This window comes from Acanthaster planci, linkage group LG19, assembly GCF_054643075.1.
Source record: "Acanthaster planci isolate LZ-2023a linkage group LG19, COTS_SCS, whole genome shotgun sequence".
Lineage (NCBI taxonomy): Eukaryota > Metazoa > Echinodermata > Asteroidea > Valvatida > Acanthasteridae > Acanthaster > Acanthaster planci.
The window spans coordinates 4151098-4169710 of record NC_141795.1 but is presented as its reverse complement, the minus strand read 5'-3'; the positions used below and the strand labels follow the sequence as shown (position 1 = coordinate 4169710).

The 18613-nt window shown below is 41.8% G+C and overlaps 1 protein-coding gene across 2 annotated transcripts; it reads left to right on the top strand.

The window, feature by feature from the left end:
• Window positions 1-6920: 6920 nt before the first annotated feature.
• LOC110986230 (RNA-binding protein squid-like) lies at window positions 6921-17248 on the top strand. 2 transcript variants are annotated; one of them, XM_022248064.2, is made up of 9 exons: window positions 6921-7104; window positions 7638-7678; window positions 8008-8168; window positions 8622-8777; window positions 10376-10616; window positions 11783-11973; window positions 12378-12543; window positions 14065-14157; window positions 16586-17248. In XM_022248064.2, the coding sequence occupies exons 1-8, from the start codon at window positions 6956-6958 to the stop codon at window positions 14127-14129; spliced, it is 1170 nt and encodes a 389-aa protein (XP_022103756.2). In that variant the 5' UTR covers window positions 6921-6955; the 3' UTR covers window positions 14130-14157; window positions 16586-17248. The 2 variants fall into 2 exon arrangements, with proteins under 2 accessions (XP_022103756.2, XP_022103678.2); XM_022247986.2 differs by lacking the exon at window positions 16586-17248 and adding an exon at window positions 14671-14810 and having other exon boundaries at window positions 6922-7104.
• The last annotated feature ends 1365 nt before the right edge of the window (window positions 17249-18613 follow it).

The following is an 18613-nucleotide window of genomic DNA, read 5'->3' as shown; positions in this document are numbered from 1 at the left end:
CATCGTTGGTTTCACCTGGGGCAGAGAGCTGAGGTGGCATTCGATCTTGCTTAGAACGAGGCATCTGTTCCACCCCCGTTTAAAGTTACGAACGACTGAACAACAAAGTTGTCTTTTGCATTAATCGATTCAAGATGTCATATCTTCCTTAAAAGTATCCCCCAAGTTATCAGTCTTAGTCGCTTTCCGGACACTCTTTTCCGCACTGGAAAGGAAACCCTGTGTTCAGACGCTTTAATCTATTATTCAAGTAAATATTTTCACGTCCCTGTAGGTATACAGCCATTTTGGCGTCACCTGACTGATGCGCTTGCACATACGCAACGGGTAAAACCTAATTCAATGTCAATTTGGAATCATACCACACTTTTTTCTGTACCGCTGATTGTAATTAAAACCTGATTATATTCAAAGCGGTGTTTCATTTTAAAGCGCTCGACTCTGAAAAAGGGAAAAGATGAATTTATCGGCGGCAAAACCTTTTATAGAATGTTACTAGGCCTATATATCCTGCACATTCTCTTAATGAACCACAGTGGCGTATCCATCAAGGGACGGGGGCAACTCCCCCCCCCATCCACCGACAGAACTTTTTTTACAACGAATATTTCATAGGTGAGTAAGAAAGAAAGCAATTGGTATGTTAATTTTGTTTATCTCATTAGCACCAAAGGTCACAACCCTTACTCACGGTTCCGACATCCTTGCCTTGTTTGTTAGTGTCGTTTTCTTAAACTCTAACAAAATAACACCAGCTCAAAGCAAGGATGTCGGCACCGTGAGTAAGGTTTGTGGTTTTCTCTCCCCAACATCATGTTGAATGAGTCCCAAGCCACATTCCCTTTTGAATTTGCCTCCTTTTTTGACACCAAAAGCTGGATACGCCGCTGTATGAATGAAATAAGGGCAGTTCCCCTGTGGTTTCTATGCTTCACATCAGGAGAGAAGGCAGGACGAGAGCGCCTTCTGGCAACTCTTCTGGCAAATAATTGCGGTGTGTGCATATATAGGAATTACCTTTCTAATTGTTGACAGGGATTCTTGCATGGCGATTCTGCGCCAGTGGTTACAACTCGTATCATCTCCCACGAAAAATATACAGACTATTATTGGTATTATTCCTTGGGACGACGTAACATGCACATAGTGGATTGGGATGGAATCACGTTGTGATAATAAACTGCTCAAGTCTTGGCAAGTTATCGCTACATAGTCTGAAGGGGGTCCCACTTGTCACAATATTCTTGCGCATATTGTTAAGGCAAGTTCGATCAGTACTAATTTGTTAACCACATCGTCGATTTTCCCTGATACTCGATATACATTTAATGCATGCATGGTTACCAGTCAAAATCGACCATGGGTTGACTATTGTCGCTGATCGAACTTGCCTCTAAATGCAAGTCACGTAGGTTGCAGGCAATAGTTCCACGGCTGCACGCTACCTTATCATGGAGGGCAGAAGCACAAAGAGAACATGTCCTTCCGCTGCATAGTCAGTCTCACTTTTCTGTTGCAATGATAAGTGTTTGTGCTCTGTTAAAGAGGCAATGTATTACAGGAGCAATGGGAAACACAATTCGACCAGAATCAAGGATCGGGTGATTTTACATACACGACAAAAAGGATGATTGTGAGATATTAGTCTTTCACTAGTCTTGCCACAAAAAGCACTGAGATCTCACTTTATGGGATATTTCATATTCTCTCTCAATCAAGATAATTGTATCTCACATTGTCTTTACGTAGATTTTTAGAGACAAAAACTCAAATTTTAATTGCTTGTAATTTGACTACCGGTGATATCACCATGAAGTCAACCTCATAACATTATGCACAACATGAGATCGGGATTGATGTTCATATACCAACTTATAATTGCATGGAATTGTAGCATGATTAAAAGAAAACGACCCAGAGAATTATTATCCGAATGAAAAAAATTAAAGGAAGAGAAAGATGGAATTGTCTGGTTTAAAAAGATTGAGCGCAATCACTTAAAAAGTCTGTCCTGAGAAACTGCAATGCCAGCGTTTTACATATGTTACTGTATGAATATCCTGGATTGTTTATATTTCAACAACCCACATATGGCTCCTGGTGACAAGTGCTGGTTTGACCTTAATTACGTTAAAGGTCGAGTCACACCGACTTTCACTTGGTATTCTAAAACCACGCTATCGAGCGAAACATGATCGGGTAAAAAAACACCCATGTCGCCACTTGCATTTTTTTCATTCATAATCAATGACGATGAAGCAGTTATAGATGATTTTGTTTGGCAGTAAACTCCGAGTATGACGTCACACTTCACATGGTGCATTAACACCATATCGGCCTGCAAAGGCCGTGTTTGTTAGCAACGAACCGAATAACAAAAACATTTCTAGGACTGGTGCTACCGCTTCCGGTCGATATACGTGCGTTATTTCGGGCCGTACATTAGGCAGGCAAAGTGTGAACCAGGAAGTTCAATATTAAAATCATGTCTTTTAAATATTAGAGATCTTCGGAGCGTACTTGACAGGGTGGCTCTTCCTGGGCTGGCGTGAATGCAGTCTCACCATCATGACGAGCCGTCTGTAGCCAGGAGGCTTGTGGATAGTGAATTCGAGAACGGGTATCGATTATTGTCTCTGCGTGGTTCTCGGTTGTCCGTAATCGATAAATATTGCGCTTGACTGCTCACTGGGATGCCAGAAACAACAACAACTGTGATGCTTTCATATTTGTCTGTTTTCGTTTCACGCGGGCTTGACTGCATTATGCTAATTTTGCTGGTTTATATGTTTGTGTACGGTATTGATCGGAGCATTTTGTCGTGGTGGAATTGGTTTGCTAACGTTTTTGGACTGATGTGAACTGGACTGTATAAAATAAAATCTTCTTCTCTCCAGATATTTTTGCCCACTAGTAAAGTTTAATATCAACACACAGTACGAGTCAGCACTATAGGTTCATTACTGAGCACAGTATGGGCACCATGCAACATCGTAATACAAGCATTAAACCAGTTACAAGTTGTCGCGACATGTTCATTTACTGCTTTAACCACAATTCAGCCCGTTTGTCGCTTGTAACGTCATTTTTGCGGACAATTTCATTGTCCTAATGTTGGTAGACTGCACAAAGATGTTCGTATGGAATAAGCTCTAAGATGAACTACGGTCTTTGTGAGCCGTAAAATACATCTTGAAAGTAAAATGTTGAAGACTGGAGTAAATTTGGATTGCATAATGGTTTATTCAGAAGCTGGGAATAGGAAAAAATCCAAAAGAAACCAAAATTATGGAAGCTGACATATTAATTACTTTTTCTGCCCAAACTGAACGTTGGAGCATCCTAAGACGAACTCTTTACCCCTTTATCGAATCTCATCAGTCACTGCCGTCTAAGCGAAGCTCTTGATCAGACAAAGTGTCACGTCACCTCCGCTGACGCACTTCGGCATTGGGATCAATCTCTTTAGGCCCGCTGGCCAGTGGTAATGAAAGGGTTAACCCTATTTTTCCAAAATGCAAAATAAAATGAATTTTAATATAATTACAAAGGTATTCCGGCCTTTGGTCCCCCGACCACATTGTATAGCGACTTGACCGACCGCGCGCACTTATGTTCAGTCTCGTCAAGCGAGATATTTGGATTACCGCGATCCTATTTGTGATATGTCGACTAAGTTACGCAGCATATTTCATTTGTGCAATGAGTAATCGTAGTTGTTAGTTGTTTCAGTTCCTGCTTTTCTATAAACAAATCATTCATCCCGAGTTAAGTATTTGTTAATAAGACACGGCTTTAGGGGTTCACTTCACCAAAACTAAACGTTGGTTTTCTTTTTAATAGAAGGATTTGGAAAAAGGATCAGAACAACAAAGAGTGAGATCCTTTCAAGGCTTAGGCTATCCCTGATGTATTGATCTTCGGGTAAATATTGTGATTGGAGAGTCAAATCTTTTTGGCATTTATCACTCGTCGAGGGCTTGTTACGAAAAGAAATCTCAATGGTGCATAAGAACCAACGCTCTTTAGCGCTTTACGAATCCACCGTCTTGGACGAGGCCAGCGGGCCGAATCGAGTTAATCTGAATGTTGGCGTAGCGTCTGGAGCGAACTCCAACATGGTGTCCATATCAGATTTCATCACTCCATATCAAACGGGGACACATCCAGTTCGTGTCAAATGAGGTCGCTGTCATTGTGTTGGTGTGATTCGGTCAAGCGTAGGCGTTCGAGTGTGAACGGCGGCGATCTTCAACAACGTGGTGGCAGCTGAATTATTTTTAGAAAAAAACCAATAGGGCCTATACACAGCTTCAATCTAGCTGAAAAATTACACGAAAGCCTATCTAACAATGTTAAAAGTAGCATTTAGCCTCGTCTAGTGCTTTTTCATAACGATACAAAAAGGAAACCAACCCCCTAAACCAAACACATAAATGGAATCGCAACATATCCTGTGGTTGCTAAAAAGTGTAACGAATAGGTTAATGTTCAAAAGGTAAAGTGGTTGTGGGTCACCTGATAATAAAGATCAGTTGAATGACAGGGATTCTTTTATGCTAGACAAACTTGTGCCGAAAAAAAGCAACGGCGAAGTGATCAAATACAGCCTTATGAGAGCCAGGATGCGTCCCGTATGGGCTTCCTTTAGGCGAATTCGTCGGCTAATTGCAGGGCGCCACATGTGTAAATTGACAGATGAATTGCGTTGGGTACCGTTGTGTACCGTTGTGTGTGAGAAGAGAACCTGATTACTCTTTTCTGCTGGGACAAACAAATCGAAAATATATGCGTTGGTGTACATTGATTTTTATAAATCGTATAGGCCAAAATATACCCAGGCCTGTGAGATGGTGAACAGGCCCTTCAGGATCAAAATGTAATAACATGCAGATGATCTTTCTGAAGATGTTTGCCGATATGCGCAGCGCTGGTCAACAATCTTTACGAAGATGGTCCGGCGTGTAGGGGGTCAGTGCAGGTCAACGACTGAGGGGACACTAGATGGCACCATACGGAGCGGGAATAAATCTCTTTGCTTGTCCGAGTTACTAAGACCGTGCCATCTCTGCCGCTGGTCCTGATCGTCCTCGGTCAACCAAACAATAAAAACGAGTCTGGACAAAAACCTAATTCCGTATCACTAATTTGTCAGGCTGTCTTCCTTGCAGTGAGGTGGTATCACTTTCTGGTGGTTTCAAGATACAAATTCCAACTGAAGTTCAAGTTAAAAGCTGCAGCTGATTAATTGGGGTTCATTTCTGACATAAACTCAGCCGTTTAACATGTGTAGGCCCGTACATTGATTTGTAAACTTAAGATGTATTCATTTTTCTAAATTTGTATTATTTTGAAGTTTTCGGTAATACATTAAATATATTAATAACAAAGCATTTATAAGACGCACAGTATCTCAAACCAAAGGCGGCGATATAACTCTTAAAAACCGTGAGGTGTCACAGTCCCCCGTCTTAATTTTTTTTTTATCAAACAATAAGTTTATATACATAAGACTATATACATTCTAGCTGAACAACGCCAAGGTGTCCCAAGAGATTGCTGAACATGTTTCAATCAATTGAATAGCCTCATGAATTTCACCTCTGTCCAACATCAAACACCAATTGCCAAGTCACAAACCTGGAAGATACATTGACTCATGTGTTAGTGTTGTCTGACAGAAAAGGTGCGGTGACGGGATGACTTAATGAACCTAAAGGTACCTCCCCCCCCCAAAAAAAATAAAAAATAAAAGTGCAACCTGTGCACGTGAAGTCACACACTGTCAAAAAAAAAAACCATGAGCTGGAAACTGCAGTACGCAAAATAACTGGTTTATCGCGATTGCTGCGGCATATCCTCTCCAGTGAATTATAACACCCGAAGGCAAGCCATTTCTCATGCATAGTATACAAACCTGCTGCACCAAGCCACCAGCAATGTCTATGCCAAAGCCAATTAGTTAGTCGCTGAGATCAATCGGTGTGGTTCCAAATTAAACTCACTGCGACAACTTCCAAGGGGCAAATCAAGAATGACGGAGCAGGACCAAAATTCCATCCGAAAAAGGGAATTGCTGGAGAAAGGAAAGATGAACTACTCACCAGCTGCGGTTGGCGAAATAGGGACTCACCTTTGCTAGTATGTATCGTCGTTGCTTCACAGTGTGGCTGGCTTGATTTAGCGAACTTCCCGCCGAACTTGTCATTTGTGCAAATTCGCTTGATAAAACAAACGATGCCGAATTGCTGAGGCATCACCACTTGAGAAGAGCATAATTAATGCATACTACACCGTAATCAAGACTACAGGAAATCACGACGGAGAGCCGAGAAGCCTTTGCCCAACTCGTCCATATGCACTGCATCTTTCAAACAAACTGTTGTGCGGCCTCTTATAATTATGTAAAGCTTAATTAATATCGATTACAGGAAACACTTCAACTTCAAGGTAAGTTCAAGTTACAACAGCATTTAAAAAAAAATTGAGCCTCTGTCGCTTAATTTTGAATGAGGCCTTGCAGGTTTGCTGGGTTGTACGACTTGCCTAAATCTTGATTGTTCAAGTCAGCTCAAGCCCCACCGAATAAAATCCACCCCGAGTAGCTCCACTGCCTATCATGGGGGCACTGCAGTAAACAAAAAGTGTACCCGCCATCAGTGCCATCAAACTTTTTGCCATCGCTTTGGTGAAGAGTTTTATGTTTACAGTATAAAATGATTACATCCATTTAATCATTGCAAGACAGACGACTGTCCGGTGGATAACACGGCCCAGTGCGATAGGGAAACCTTAGTGGATGTCTTTTGCGGGCCACCATAGATACCATATGCGCAATCGATTACGCATAATACGTTTGAGCATTTTCGTCATTGGTACACGAGCACTTCGCAAGTATATGGTTTCGTGCTTGCGCGCGTGCGCCGAGTACCAATCACAGTCATTTTCAGGCAACATGGCGGACCCCGTGACTGATGAGCAAACTGGCGAACAAAACGGCGGACAAGTTGCCAATCCGAACCAAGGAACGACAGATAATGAGACAGCCTCACCTTCGAAACCTGGAGAAAGTATATTCGCTTCAAAGGGCAAAGATGATCCTGCGTAAGTTCTTATTTCGGTCACAAAATAGGCAGACCAAAACGGTGGCTCGGAAATGATCACGTCACGTCATCATACACAATTCCTGACAATGCATGAGGGTACCGCGTGCAAACTCGGCGGCCATGTGTTGTTGGTCCATTTCCAAGTGAACTCAATCTGTATTGGAAATTACATGTAGCGACCTAAATGTTGCCAGATAGTTGTTTGGAGGGTGGATAAAAAATGCTAGAAGATTTTACAATCGTGACGCCATTATTTGCCGCGACAGTGTTCCTCGTTTACAATAACCCCCCCCCAAAAAAAAAACTGACAAAAAAACTAACTGATCAGTAATTTTCCTTGCACAAACTACATGTTGTATCACGTTCAAAAAGTGCTGCATAATATTAATTTTCGGCCACTCATTTTATGCTTGTTAACAAAAGTCTGCAGTTTTGTTCTTATGTGTGGAATTTTCTGTTTCACTTTTTGCAGATTTGCAATAGGCCTATTACGTTTATTCATGGTTTCATTCTCTTTTCCATTTTCCACAGGAAAATTTTTGTTGGGGGTTTAAACAATTGCACCACAAATGGTAAGCAACTCTTCTGTAAATGATAAGTGAACTGAATGCCACATTGTCCAACAGTGTTTAAAAGCTGTTGTGTGCATGTTCAACGTACATTATTTGAATTGTTGCATGCAGTTGCAGCAGTCCAATACAGCTTGAGGTAACAAACTTCCCTGTTGACTTGCCTGGTAAACCAAAACATTATGGGTTCAGTTAATTATGTACATGACATGTTACAAGCACATGTGCATGCCTAGGTAGGGTAAACTTGTGCACTTGATGACAAACTATCGCTTGAAATCTTCCACATTGTGTGTACGTCCGTGTCACTCTATTTTGGTTTTGATTTGCAGACAGTCTCCATTGCTACTTCTCCCAGTTTGGAGAGGTTGTGGACGTCAACGTGAAGTACACACAGGAGCGAATGGGTAATCTTAGGGACCCAAATGAGCAGAATGTGAGGTCCAGGGGCTTCGGCTTTGTGCTTTTCAAGAGTCCCGAAGTTGCCAAATTGGTGGGTTGAATTATTTTCTGTAGGACTAAATTTGTAGCAACCTACAGTCAACCTGCAGTCATCAGAAAAAGTATACTTTCTCTGACTGAATCGTGGTCTGCAATATCTGTTGTTCAGAAAAAATAATGGCAAATCTTGCTTCGTTTATTGTACGTTGAGATGAAAGATGCAGCATTCCTTTGAAGACATCGTTTAAGGACTCACCATTTTATGTTTTTGTGGACGATCCAATTTCGTAGGATGAATTTTTTTTTCATGTGGATGAGAGTTTTGTTCTTCGGCACATTGCCACATTTGCGTCAGTGTGCATTGGTTGCAGCTCATAATGCATATGACAAAAGTGGCTTTTCTGGACAGGAAGTCCAACATTGCCATGAATAAATTCACTACCTTTCTTCCCCTGGCTTGAGATAGTGGAGAGATTTCTATGAGATGTTTACTGTTGTCACGCAGGTGTTGGCTAAGGAACACGTGGTGGACGACAAAAAAATTGAGGTGAAGAAAGCAATCCGGCAGGGCCAGCCACGATCTAAGAAGCTCTTTGTGGGCGGCATCGCAAACTTCATATCAGAGGAAATCCTGAATGCCTACTTTTCTGCATTTGGCTCGGTGAGTGAGAAATTCTCATACCCTTCATGTTTGGCTGCCAAAATCTGCATGGAGCTGTTCAAAATGTTGGCTATTATATCAAAACTTGAGAATTCGTCAATGAGTTCACAAAGGGACTGGCAAGTGGATCTTGAAGAATTACATGTAATTGTTCTTTCTCAATCACACGAGAAGCTGCTCCTGTTTTAAAAGCTTAACCCTCCTTTGGTTTTACAGCACAAATATGCACAAGTGCCCACAGTCACTCTCTTGCATGTGTTTTCTATATGGATCTCAAACATGCACAGGTTGTGTGTACACAATTGGTTGCCAGCACAAAATGACCCAGGGTCTTTTGTGCAGTCCTCTTCACTGCGTTTGGTTTACTGCACAGTTATGCACATGAAACAGTGAAGCACAGTTGTTGGGCAGCACAAAAGTGCAATCTGATATTCCTGTGAGGGACTGTTGGTGCAGTGCACAACACAACACAGCTGTGCTTCTTTGAGGTGTTTACCAAGTGACTCAAAGAGTGACTTCAGCATAGGAGGGTTAATGTAGTTATTGTGATGCCTGCCTGTAGCATAACTTATGTAAATTAGAAATTGATGTTCTGTTTATAAATAGAAGCATGTCAATATGTAAGTACATGTACAATGTTTAAAGCAAAACACAGTCAACTCGGGCTAGGTCGGCACTCTCGGGACTCAAGAAATTATGACGACTTACGCGCATGCCGACTTGTGTTGTAAGTCGTCATTTTGCTGACTTACACGTACCCATGTATTGCCTATGTACATTATGATTCCTTGCACTAATTCAATGGCTTGGATTTACCCTGGTTTATTTCTACCTCCATGGTTGATCCCAGCAAATTCACTCTCAATTATTATCCTCACGGGCTGCAAATTTGATAATTGATCATGTGCCCCTAAGGACAAAGCAAGGACGGCAAACCACTTGCATATCACATCACGACACAACAGTGCAGTATTTACATGTACATGATACAGCTACGGTACAGAAAGCATACATTCATCCACACACACGCATTGCTTAAGTGTGTTCTATATAGTTTGGATACCAGACCCGATGATTCTGACTAGCCGACGAATTATTGTCAAGGGTTATCAAGGAATCTTTGGGCAGGGAACCAGACTACGTTCAACAAGGCGACCCCTAAAATGGACAGAGCGCATGCGTGTAGCACTAGAGGGGTTACTGATATTGATGTACTCATGCTGGCTGCGCTTGCACAGGACTTGTCACTTAACACTTCTTGGCAACCGAGGCGAAGGAAACTGTTGCCGAAGCACGGTTTTTTAATGCTGACTTACACAAAAGAATTTTTGTGGAAAAGAGACCGAGAAAAAGGTTCCCACTTATATGAAAGGACGACCTATAAATGCTGATTTAAAAAATGAAATTTTCAATGGAAATGCATTACAGAAGATGGGGCCTTTTCTCAAACGGCTGACTTGGACAATACGACAGGTTACGCGATGTCGACTTAGTCAGAGTTAACTGTAGTGGGAAAAATGAAACCAATGAGGAGTTGGAACCTTGCTGTATCATTTAACAGAGATGATCAGATTTTCACTCCCCATGTTTGCCTGTAGATCATAGACATAAAGATCCTCGTCAACCATGTGACCCAGAAACGCCGTGGCTTCGCCTTCATTCAGTTTGAGGACGAGTCGACAGTAGATACAATTGCAGAGGTCAAATACCACGACCTGTCCAACGGCACGGAGAAATGTCGAGTGGAGGTCAAGCCCGTGTTGCCGCAGACAGACAAGTTCAGAGACGGCGGCTACCGTGATAGAGGCGGATTCCGAGGAAATGGCAGACGGGGCGGATGTGAGTAGGAAAAAAACTAAGCCGTTTATAGGTAGAATCGCCATTATGCAATCTGTGAACCAGTGAAGCATGTCCCGATGAAGTCTCGGCCCTGTGACTAGTGAGTTCATTGTCACTAGCTTTTTAACCACTTGCTGCTGAGTGGTTTGAAAAATGCAGTGTACATAATCGGGTTTTTTCAAGATTTTCAGTTTTCAAAATTCTTCAAAAATTCATTTCAATTTATGGACGTTTATACCCACACAAATTACTGTCTGGTGGCCTCTCTAATCTGATAGACAAAATCTATATTTCAGCCAGGCCTGCAGCCTTGTAAAAAGAGCCCAGATTGTGCAATGTTATGTAATTTTCCTTTGTTCATGACCTGGCACAGTGCGCTGCTGACCTCTTTTCAATAGGGGCCAGATTAGCGTGCAGCGGTGCTGTGTGACTAATCGCTGCGATGGTGGAGCGCTTTTGTTCCCTGTGGAAATCCGGTCACACTAAATCCCCCAAACCATGGTATCCTGTTTCAAAACAAGGCTGGACTATCTCCACTATTGAAAGTGAACAAATGTCGGTAATGCCCAGCAGCCTGGTCTTTTATTCCGAGTACGGTTTAGGCCCAGTTCCCTTTGTCCGATTTCGGAGACCCCGGCCACGCTTATAAACACACGGTGCTCGAAACCGGGCGACCCGGCAGGAAGTGGTTACTGAACTCATTCTTTCAGGCTGGACTTATTGTGAAGTGTGAACCTGTAGAGTAGCCATTCCTCAATGGAATCTGAAACAATTCCAAGATATTATGAATCATCTAAGCCTTTCTACAATTTTGTTAACAAACATCAGTTTGTTACGTTAGCATAACTACGTATCGGGGTGGCATGGGCCCCATCACTGGAGGGCAGGTCCCCCCCAAAAAATTATTAACCCTAACCCCGTAGGGCCTATGTAAAATCATTTTGAAACTGGAGGATTTGGGACTGTTGGGGTTAAAAGAAAGAAACAACTGGTGGTAGTCTTCCTTGGTAAGAATATTTTATACTATTGCTGAACCTATAGACTGCCCTCTTCAGAAGATGAGGGTCTCCAACGGCCCCCTCCCAAAGGTACCCCAGTTATGCCAATGGAACATCATTCTACGAAGAATTTTGAATAAGATACTATTGCTCTGATTGGTTGTTTAGACGGGGGAGGTGGTGGTTACGGTCCCCACCAGGGCTACCAAGGGGGCGGGCATTACAACCAGATGGGCAGCTACAACCAAGGTGGGCGGGGCGGCTATAACCAGGGAGGCTACCAAGATGGTAGCAGTTATTACCAAGGCGGGTACGACCAGTCTGGCTACAACCAACAGCAGTATGACCAACACTATCAGGTGAGTCTGGTATCCTTCCCTCAACACTCTCCAGTACTTGTCACCATGTACGCTTATCACTGTCGTGGGCACAATGGATCGGTGTTTATCGTCAAGCCACATTGGCAGGATTTTATCTTAAAATTCATCCTTGTTTCTTGCATTAAATGTTCCTGTTTATTGCAGCTTCAGGTTATGAAGCTTATATTTAAATTTCTCATTGTAAGCTTGTGAAAGTTGTCCAACAAGCCCTTAACAGCAAGGTACAGAGCGCTTTTGGCAATACATCTGTGCAGGGCACAACCAAGTGTTACAGAATTCCTCCTTTCTAAGAAAAAATCCATCCAAAGTTATGTTAAATGTAAGTGGATTTGTTCTTCACACATTTTTTTTGCAATATCTTGTTCTCTCTTTTTTCTTTTCAGAACTACCAGGGATACGAGTACAGCTACAATCAGGGCTATGGGCAGGGCCAGGGTGGCCAATACGCCAATGGGTCTGGGTACCAGGGCGGGTACCAGACCGGATATGACACCAGCAATTATGGGGGTGGACAACAGCAGTATAACTATGGCTCAAACTATGGACAAGGTTGGATTGATCAAATACGTTATATATTGTGAACAGGCAGGACATAACTAGACTAAAATTGTGGACTCTAATTAGCCCTAACCCTCCTGAATCCTCCAAAATCCTTCGGGTGGTTTTGGAGGATTTTGGAGGATTGAGGGTGAATGGCAAAAGTGCATGGCTGATTTCGAAAGATGCCATCTGTGAAGGTCGTGGATAAGACCTTGTGTTGTTTTGGCATAGTGAAGCACAAATTCAGCCCAATATTTCTTTCGTATCAACTGCACAGCTCAAGAATGCCCTTCGCACTGCCTCAACATAATGACAGGAATTGCCAGAGGATTTTGAAGGATTCAGGCAGTAGGCACACCTCCAAATAACATTGTCAAGAAAATTTGGAGGATTGAGGATGGTTCCTAGTTAAAAGGCCTAGGGGGTTAGGGTTCATGAGCAGGAGAGACCCAAAACTATTTCCAATCTAACACCATACGGTATTTCATCAATGTATGACTCTATGAGAAGAACTGTCTTGTACCCAAAGTCTGTTTCTGTACTTCCTTCTATAGTCGTCTCACCAGACTACCCAATAAGCTACTTAAACACAAACTAAGACCTGCATCAGTTGAGTCTCAGGCATCAAATCATCACCATTTTCACGAAGGGGCAAATTTCCAACCGGAAAATAAAACCTGGGTTTTGAGAAAATCGCTTTTGAAGTTGGTCGCTTTTTCAAATGCTCATTTCTTCAGCATTTAGTATGCCTTTGACTTCACCAGTGCTACTTCATGAAAGAGGGGATCTTAAAAAGACACATGAACTACCAAATAATATTGATCAGAGTCAAGTTAACATGTTAATTTTGTAAACAAACAATTTGCCTCTTCTTGAAAATGCTAAAATTCATGTGACTTGTTTGTTCACGAAAACAGATGCTATGCGCTATAGGGCATGCCGAGTGCAAAATTGTTACATTTGTATACATATCCGGTGTTAAATTCACCCCTTCGTGGAAATGGCAAACAAGTTTGCCCATGTTTTTGCCCTTTATTGGTAACGTTTTATCTGTGGAAGATAAATTCGCCTCTTTGTGAAAATGCAATGTGGTATCAATGAAATTTGCTCAGGTAAATCATTTTGATTTGGCTGATTTTAGCAAATTTGGTAAAATGATTACACCAAGTTGTAGGCATTGCATAGCGTAGTTAATTTTGCCAAAAAACAGAAATTTGGAAAAAAAATCACAATTTGGGGCCGAAGTGTCTCTTCGTAAAAACAGTGATGAAATTTCCAGTCACTTGGCTTCAGTTGCAAAAGTTTGATAGAAAGTCTCCTTTGAAAAGAAGTTAAGACCTCTAACTTGGCTAGTGAAACACCGAGGACCTTGTTTTTGCCTCGGGGAAGTACCGAAGTTTTTCATCGCCGAAAGAGTATACATGTAGGAAGTTGCAAGATAGACTAATATGCACCGTGTCTCCACCAGAGGTCCCCATCGTGGCTATGACTACATGTACTTTTTTGTGTGTCTTTGCTTTGTGCGTTCAGAAGCGTCGGGCTACGGTAAGGCCCCAACGGGTGGCTACCAGCACAGTGCCAACCAACCATACTGACGCAGTTGGGGTACCAGACATAACAAAGGTTTGATATGTCTCTCTTTTTTTGCCAGTTCGGACACTTGTTGATTGACACATTTTGTGAAGATGCCTGTACTCGTTGTATGGGCGACTATGAAGTAAATAATAATGATACGCTGTGTCAGTGTGAAAGTCTGGAGTACCTGAAAGAGACCTTTAAATGCGGAGAAACAACGTTTTACAGATTTTGGAGGTTTGGGGTTTTATTGTTGGTGAAAGAGCTTTCTTTGAATCCTCCTATGCTCATTTGGAGAAAAAAGTTGTCTTTCAGTCAAAATGAGTTTTTAACAGTTTGGAATCGCCTGCCTACATAAAGCGGAATTCACCAGCTGTGACCACAGAAATGCTGCACTTCGCCAGCTTTTGTTCGTTGACTGAATATGATTGGTCACAGTACCAACCAGAGAAATTATGGCCTGTGTATAAAATGGGGAGTAAATATAATTGTTGACTTTCTGGCACTGTTACAGTTCAAGCTAGGTTAATTCTTGGATTTCTTATTGCTGATTTCTTTCAGATACATATTTTTGATCTGTTCAAAGAAGATTCTTGGTCCCTGAAATTCAATGATGGTGATAGTTGCTACAGTGATTATGGTGATAAAAAAACACGGAACCCCGTCACAGAACCTGACCATGTCCCCTTTAAAACACTTGGGCAGTTAGCCTGTCTCCACTGAGTTGACCCCTCAAGACCCAGAGGAAGAGAATTTCCTTTGGATCTTGTCGATTTTGACCAGTGAGGGCATCATATACATGTACTTTGGGTTGATTTTAGCTTCTGTTGCATTCAGTAGGTTACAGCACTTTGTTTTCGTTGGATTCAGCAGACTTCACTCGTGTTGAATTTGGGTTGGTTGCAAACTCTGCTCCCGAATTCAGGGGACTTTCATTTTGCTGTCTGTGAATTTCATGGGATTCAACAGACCTCTAGCCTTTCTTTTGTAGTTCAGTGCCCGTTGAAGTCAGCGGGCTTTGCAGCTTTTTCAGCTCTAGGATTCTGTTTGATACAGCTATGTTCCTGGGGGGATGAAGTTAGTAAGAGATATGGTTCTTTATTTTGGAATACTTGGCATAAGACTGAGAAAATTGTCATGCAGGGCTTTCACCGGTGGGCATGTATAATAGTACAGTACCAAGCCATATGTAAATGCATGCGTTGGTATTGGAAAAGATGAGTTAACAAAATTTGGGGAAACTTCAGGATGAAAATAGTTTGAACGGAAGAAGAGATTCGTTGACTTGCCCTAATTTAGAAAAAAAAAAGAGTCTTGCACTGGATGATTAGGCTGGCCACGTGGAATCCAGCGCTTGGTCTGTGAAATTGTGGTTACTCTAAATGTTTCAAAACCCTAGAAATGAACAGGGACAAAGGATGTTAAATATCAAGTTTGAAAATGCTAACCCGTACCTATTTGCTGGATTTCAGATCTGAAATTTGGTGATAGTTTGTGACAACCAATAGGTCGAGAGAAAAGTGTTGAATAAATATGAATAGCACGTTGAAGTTTACTCACACTAGAGGGGAAATACACTCAACATTACATAAATGTACAGCAACAGTGTTATTCTTAAACCTTGGAGTGGATTTCAAAAACGGCCTTGAGGGAGTGAGGCAGCCTCCATTCCGTGCGTTACAACTTTCAGGATTGAAATACTCAGCGGTCAGCGTAACTTTGCTTTTCTATCCGATACATAAGTTGTCCCGAGACAAGCGAAGGTACAATATGTTGCAGCGACCTTTGACTTGAATGGACTGTTTGGGAAAGCGCACGAATCTTTGCGAATGAGAAGTGTATTTAGATGTCGTCAATTTGTGTTTTAGATATTTTAGTGTGTCCCACAAAAGGTAAAAACCCTTGCGGTTGGCTGTTAGAGTCACCGTTTGGCGAAACACAACCAAAAAGACAAACAAAAGAGACCATAATTAGTTGACCTTCAGTGACGTGTGTAAAAGTTTCCATTTAATTTGGTTTTGATTGCCTGAACTATTTTTAAAAGCTGAAAACGAGTTCTGATGTATGTATTGTGTAGCCGCTAGGATGTTAGGGATTGACTCGAGACTATGGCAACGTGTTGGTCATCGGAACAAGAACTGTTGTCCGGAACAACTTGAAAGGCCGATGCTTCTCCCGATCCTATTGAAGCTAGACGGACTTTATAACTTCGCACCAACAGCTTTGGGAAAAAAATCCACTTGCCCCACTCTCTTTCGAACCGAGTGGGATGTGATTGGTCAAGCAAAGTGACGTATAATACTCTGCATGGAGGGGGCGGGTCCTTGCAGACTCGACTTGTTCACCCATTTTGCCCATAATATGTTGCAGATGTATTGTAGGTTTTTTTTTTGGGGGGGGGGTTGTGTGTGTGTGTTTTGGGGGTTTCTTTTTGGCGTCCAAGCCTTAAAATGTGGTTTCTTTGTTCTTGCTTCAGTCATCAAGACGAACTATCTTTCACCAAAAGAGTGATTCGTGACCAACCCTTTCGCTAACCTACACGTACAACGTGATTAAACGCAAAGGACTGACTGCCTAGGAGGAAACGTGTCCTTTTACTAGTATGAACTATGTGATCTCCATTGTAGATGTTTTAAGTGATGTTAGTGTTCTTTGATGTCTCCTTTGTTGATTTTTTAAAACGATTATAAATGGTTCAAGGGTTAATAAAATGAGCATTCCTTATGCAGTTAAAGTTGCCAAAGGTTTTTTAATCTAACTTATTTATGTGAGCTTGTAAAGGTGTTCTTATGCCATGTATAAAAATGGTTTAATACGCACATGCGTTTCGAAGCAACTTTTCTTAAGACAATCTTATTTAAAGTGCACTGCCACTGAAAAGTCACATGAACAGCTGCAATTTTTGAACAAGAAGTCTTCTTTTAAAGAAAAGTTAGTTTTTTCTTTTAAGAGGAGTCTTATTTAAAATTAAAACTTTGGCCAATTAAAGTGCCTTATTTTAAAACTACCAGGTGATTTTAGTACATGTAAATGCGAAACCTGGTGCTTTTTTGTCGATAATTGGCGACGTTTATATTGTATACTTGTGGAAACTTTCATGGAATATCTCCCTTTTTTTACAAGAAAAGTTGGAAAAAGATCTGATTGGCTGTTGCATTGTTGTGACTTGTTAATCTGTAGGCCCATGTTGGTTGTTTTGAGGGAAGTTACTGCGCAGTATGGAAGTTTGAAAGCAGCGCGGCGTTTGCTGTTTTGGCGCAATCTATTGAATATCTGTTGACGATCCTGCACTTGCTTATCCCATTTCGGGAACGTGCTGAGAAAGCACCGACCCACCACGCCCTATGCGGTCCGGTAAGTCCAGCACAGCCCTGCAGGTAACCCGTAAACGGAATTGGCTGTGGTTGGTACCCGTGGAAGTGTATTTAAGACATGGTAAGAGAAAAGTTTAATTCGTACGTTCGGATCAGTGCTGTAGTCAAGACCATCAGAAGACCAGTCACAAGTAACAGGTTGTACAATGACAAAGGAATGCTTTGGTTGCATGTATAAGCTTATACATGTAGTTACATTTTCTGCCTTTTGTTTTGGTTTGTGACGACCGAATGGTACCACCCAGCATGAGGTTTGTAACCAGAATCCTATACGTGTATATACATACATGTACCAGGACACTAATCTCATTTGTTCATTAATTTTGATCAATAGCAAGACTCCTCACTCAGAATACGAGAGTGTCACTCCAAACTCGGACTTCGTAGAAGACAAAAAAGTGCATTGTCACCATTGAAAATCGTTTATTTCTATTTGGCATTTGAAATAAACCCTTCAAAACCCTCCCCTTAAGTTCTAAAATGAAAGTTGGAAGTATAGTGTGACGGCATCACACGTCGTCGTCTTGCATGCGGCAAGACACCCAGGATATACCGATGGATATACAATTATACCAACATCGAGATCGGCGAGGCGGGAGATTCAGATGTCTCCATGGCAACGGGATGCCATCAATAAACGTGTACGTTTAATTAGAGTCAGCTGGTGAAAGAAGCCCCGACGTTGCTATGGTAATAATGAAATCGTGACGGTGGCAGACATTCTTCGCAAACAATGGCCAACCGATGTTCATGATACGCGTATGTTCAGAGTATAGGCCTTCAATAATCCATGGGAACGTTGCTTAATTAAACTGAGACCTAGGAATGATAGCGCCGAGGCCACGGCAGAGATAGCATTCAGGGAAAATCATTAAAAAGAACCGAATAAGGTAGAAAAATTATGTATCTTTTCCCCCTGAAATTTCTGTGAACCCTGAATGAAATCGTAGCCAAGAGATTTTTTACAGTCCGTGAAAATATACTTCGCTCTGTGTTTTCGAACTTGTGTGTTTGCGTGATATTTGGCTGGCTGGTATTACTAGTTAATGTCTATCTCAGCCCAGTGAATTAACCGAATATGCGGTGGGTGTCGTATCCACGACTACCAACCAGCGCAGGAATACATTACC